Source organism: Alligator sinensis, unplaced genomic scaffold (genome assembly GCF_000455745.1).
Source record: "Alligator sinensis unplaced genomic scaffold, ASM45574v1 scaffold104_1, whole genome shotgun sequence".
Lineage (NCBI taxonomy): Eukaryota > Metazoa > Chordata > Crocodylia > Alligatoridae > Alligator > Alligator sinensis.
In genome coordinates, this window is record NW_005841867.1 from 1,459,660 (window position 1) to 1,463,821 (window position 4,162).

The following is a 4,162-nucleotide window of genomic DNA, read 5'->3' on the forward strand; positions in this document are numbered from 1 at the left end:
AGCAGTTTTCAACATTGTAGCAAAACAGGATCTCCATTCATTACACCCCAAATTTTGTGTAATTGCACAATTACAGCTAAGTCCTTTTTCTTTTGTTAAAAATGAGTTACTCATGCTTTTGTCATTCGATATGTAAGCTTACTTTCATCCTTGCTTTGCTTGTTAAGGCAGTGACTTTAGCTAAGGTGGAAAGGAGTCTACAGTATTATCTGTAACTGTCTTTTACTGTTATGTTGTACTGCTATCTATATCTAGCCATTATATATCGGCTTTTTCAGAGAACTATAGCTTTAACTATGACAAGAAACTTCTTCCATTTAAGTCTGCCATTGCCATTAAACAAACACTTTATACAATTCAGCACAAACTCTTCATCAAAACCATTCTGGTCAACTTTCTGTTTTTTCCTTCTATTTGTTCTATTTTTATTTTTCTCCATCAGTTTCCTTTTTTTTTTTACCATCCATTTTCTTTTTTCACTTCCTTTTTTATTTTGTTTCTATTATCCTATCTATACTTCAACAAAAGTGATCTTGCTGAACCATGCTAAATGGGTTCAGGCCAAGAAAACTTGGCAAGTGAACAAGGCCAAATGAGATTTCAACTGAATTAACCTGATCTTCCTCACTCTAAAACACAAATTAATGCATTCTTTGTGTTCCTATTAACTTGGGTTATAAGAATTATAAAAAGGTGCTAGAATGCTGTAACTCCTGCTGTTTTGTTTTTTTCCCAGTTACTATTATGCAAGTCAGTTAATTTCAATTTTTCCAAAAAAAGATTGGACAAATTCTTGGAGGAAGAGTGCATCAATAGCTACTGAGATTGGGCCTCTGAATCAAGAATGTCCTAGACGGTAAATGCTGGAGGTTGCAAGTGGGAGAGAAACAGTAGGGGAAAACCCTTGTCATAGCCTGTGCACTCTCCCTTTCAGCACCATCTGTCAGCCACTATGTGACACTGAGTGTTTTGGTACTGAGAGTTTAGCTATTAAGTCTGTACAAGGTGTGACCCTGACACTTCATGGTCAAGGGCTTGCTGTGCTTGGTGTAGGTGAGTGTTGCAGATCATGTTCTCCAGGAAGACCTTCAGCACCTTATGGGTCTTCTCATAGATCAGGCTGGAGGTGCATTTCACACCACCATGGATGGCTGACTTGGTGATGCCCTGGATGTTGTCTCAGAGCAGCTGGTGGCCTCCTTTCCCCAGGCCCTTGGCCCTTTTGCCGTGGCCAGATCTGGAGACTGGGCAAGATGCACCTCTGGTCTGATGCAGTAAATGGCAGACAGCCACAGCAACAGGCAAGAGGCTCGAGGGTCCTGTTTTAGCAGGAAAATGCCACTAACTTCCTGGGCCCCGCTGATGTGAAAGCATTCAGCCACAGCCACGGCCCCAGTCACAGTGCCCACTAGCCCCATATGCCCTCTCCCTCCCCACCAGGTCTGCCAGATCTTAAATATGAAATTATTGTTTTGGAAGCTCAGAATTATTTTATTTGCTGAAAAACTACCATACACTGAAAAATATGCAAACAAGTATGGGAATAAATATGCAAAATAACATACAAGTAAGTCTCATTCTTATTTACTTTATATTGCTCACAATAACTCACCAGTGAGTGAGTGAAAACTGGGTCATCAAAGTTGAAGCATTTATTTTGAGGCAAACAGTCATGAGAAAGTGTGAATAGCTTTCTCAGCCTCTTGCCAGCTAAGGTTCAGTGTAGGAAGCATCAGAAGCCCTGGACTAAAGAGTCCAGGATGGAGGATGTGTGCCTGTGTGACGTTGTAGTCATCACCCACACGTACTGCCTCCTGACCTGCTTAGACCCAACGGTAAGTATCATTGCCACCAGCACCCCCAAGAAGACCGCCCACAAGAGGATCACAAGGCAACCCACCGGACTTGACCTAACCACCTTCCTCATCGGCTCGCTAGAGGGCGAGTTCATCAGAGACAGTGGGGGCTTCTCCTTGTTGGAGAGCTGAGCCTGCAACGCCATGTGCCGCCTTGGGAAATGCAACAGCTGTGCTTGGGCCTGGATTGAGGCGTGCTGGGAGTCTTGCTGATGCCAGCCCCACATGCCAACTGTGTTACCATGATGCCCCACATGAGGACCTTCCTGGAATGGTTCCTGAAGGACACCATCCACAACAAGTATGCCGGCAACCTGAAGGCCAAACCTGAACCAGGGCAAGGTCTTCGACATCACCTCGAGGTCGGACTCTAACAACCACTTCATGCCCAGCGGTAGCTTTGCAGACTGGCGCTTCCTCTACTGTGCCTACCTTAACTACCTGCCTCTGAATGAGGCTGTCTGCTATGGCCGCCGAGACAAGAGGTGCCAACAGTGTGGCTACAAGATGGAGACCCTCCCACAAGTGCTGTGCACCTGCAAGTTGCATGCCAGAGACTGGCAGCTCTGCCACAACAGTCCGGGACCAGCTGGTGAAGGCCATCCCAGCCACAGCGGGAGAGATCTCTGTGAACTACGTCATCCCAGGCTGCAAGAGCCAGATGCACCCCGACCTCGTCATCACCAACAAGGAGGCCAAGATCATTATCGTGGACGTAACCATCCCCTTTGAGAACTGGTGCCAAGCCTTCACCAATGACTGGGCTTGCAAGCAGGAGAAGTATGTCCCACTGGCCAACATCTTGAGAAACCGTGGCTACGGCATGATCGTAGATGTGCTCATTGTGGGAGCACTTGGAGCCTGGGACCCCAGCAACAAGAGTGTCCTGTGTGCCTGCTGCGTCTCCCATCATTACGCCAAGCTGATGCCATCTGCTGGTCTGACACCATCCGCTGGTCCTGCAACATTTACATCAAGCACATCACGGGCCAGCGCCAGTACACCAACCTCACCAGACTGACTGCCACCGGACAAGACCCAGAGGGGACCATCTGAACCCCCCTCTGCACCTAATGGACTCTGAGAGCTATTTCTCAAACCACGGACCGCTCCACTCTACCTGACAAGGACCCCCACAATAGGACTATGGACTGAGTTAACTTCCTTTGTTCAATCTACCCCTCCACCATTGCAGACTTCTGTTAGTAGGTCCTTTTTACCTATCTTCTTTCTCTCTGTGTTGCGACCACCTCCCTCCCATACCCCCACCCCAGCCCCCACACCCCCTGGGTTTAGATGGCTAACTTTGTAATTATGTAACCTAGTTGCATTCCTCTCCTCACCCCCATCCCCCTTATGTTAGCCCCTTGCTTGGGCACACTTATGGCTTTGTCATTTTTATTCTACAATTCTTAACGTAAGTTAAATCTGGGGGCATCCAAACCCCAAGACCCCTGGGCTGGGGCCTGCACACAGAGTGCCTGCCAACAGGACTGGGAGTATCTGAATCCCAGGGTGCGCAGTCGGGGGTGGAGGATGCTCGCGGGTTTTAGCCCCATTCATGGCGCTTAGAACAAGTGAGTTCTCCCTGCTCAACAGATATGGGTTTCGGAGCCAAATTAGCTGAACCTGTTCCAACTCCTATCGATTGAGCAGAACTCCAACCATATGATTTGGCTCTTTTGATCTGGAACCCGAAATATATAAAAAAAAAAACCTCCCCCAAAAATCACTTTAGGCTCCCTGAGAGTGAGTTGGGTTTTGCACATGCTGCAGCAATCAGCTGCCTCAAAAAGTATTGTACGTTTTAAATACTTTAGTACTGATGATCACACAAGCGAGATCCTCTGTACGCCCGGCACACCGCGCGTTCGCAGGCGGCGCAGGTCGAACGTTGGACTAAGACGCCGTCTGAGCCATCTGCGCATGCGCTCCCGCAGCTGAAGTCGGCAGGAAGGGGAGGCGGTCCCTAGTCACGCTCCGGGGCGGAGCTAGAGCTGACCCCGCCCCCACGCCTCGCTCTGCCCCGGCACTATGGTGCTGAGGGCCGGAAGGGGCGGGGCTTCGGCGGGCACTGCCGGGAAGAGCGCAACAGCGCGGCTCCGCCTCGTCTGGAGGCTGCTGGGGCTGGCGGAGGGCGACCTGCCCTCTGACGGGAAGACAGCACCAGGGCGAGGCCCTGCGGCTGCTCTCTCAGGCCCGAAGCGGAGCGGGGAGGGGGAGGGGAGGGGAGGTGGGGTGCAGTGCAGCGGCCCTCCAACGGCTCTTCCCCCTCCCCCCATCGCGCTCTTAAAGGGCCCGCAGCG

At 49.9% G+C, this 4,162-nt stretch overlaps 1 protein-coding gene across 1 annotated transcript in view; it reads left to right on the forward strand.

Annotated features, from left to right (window-relative positions):
• The first annotated feature begins 2,322 nt into the window (after positions 1–2,322).
• The window catches only part of BOD1L1 (biorientation of chromosomes in cell division 1 like 1), a 62,930-nt gene continuing 61,090 nt past the window's right edge, over positions 2,323–4,162 (forward strand). Inside the window, exon 1 of the mRNA XM_025192546.1 lies at positions 2,323–2,685. Within this exon, the coding sequence (XP_025048331.1) occupies positions 2,323–2,685 (363 nt within the window). The remainder of the gene's footprint in view (positions 2,686–4,162) is intronic.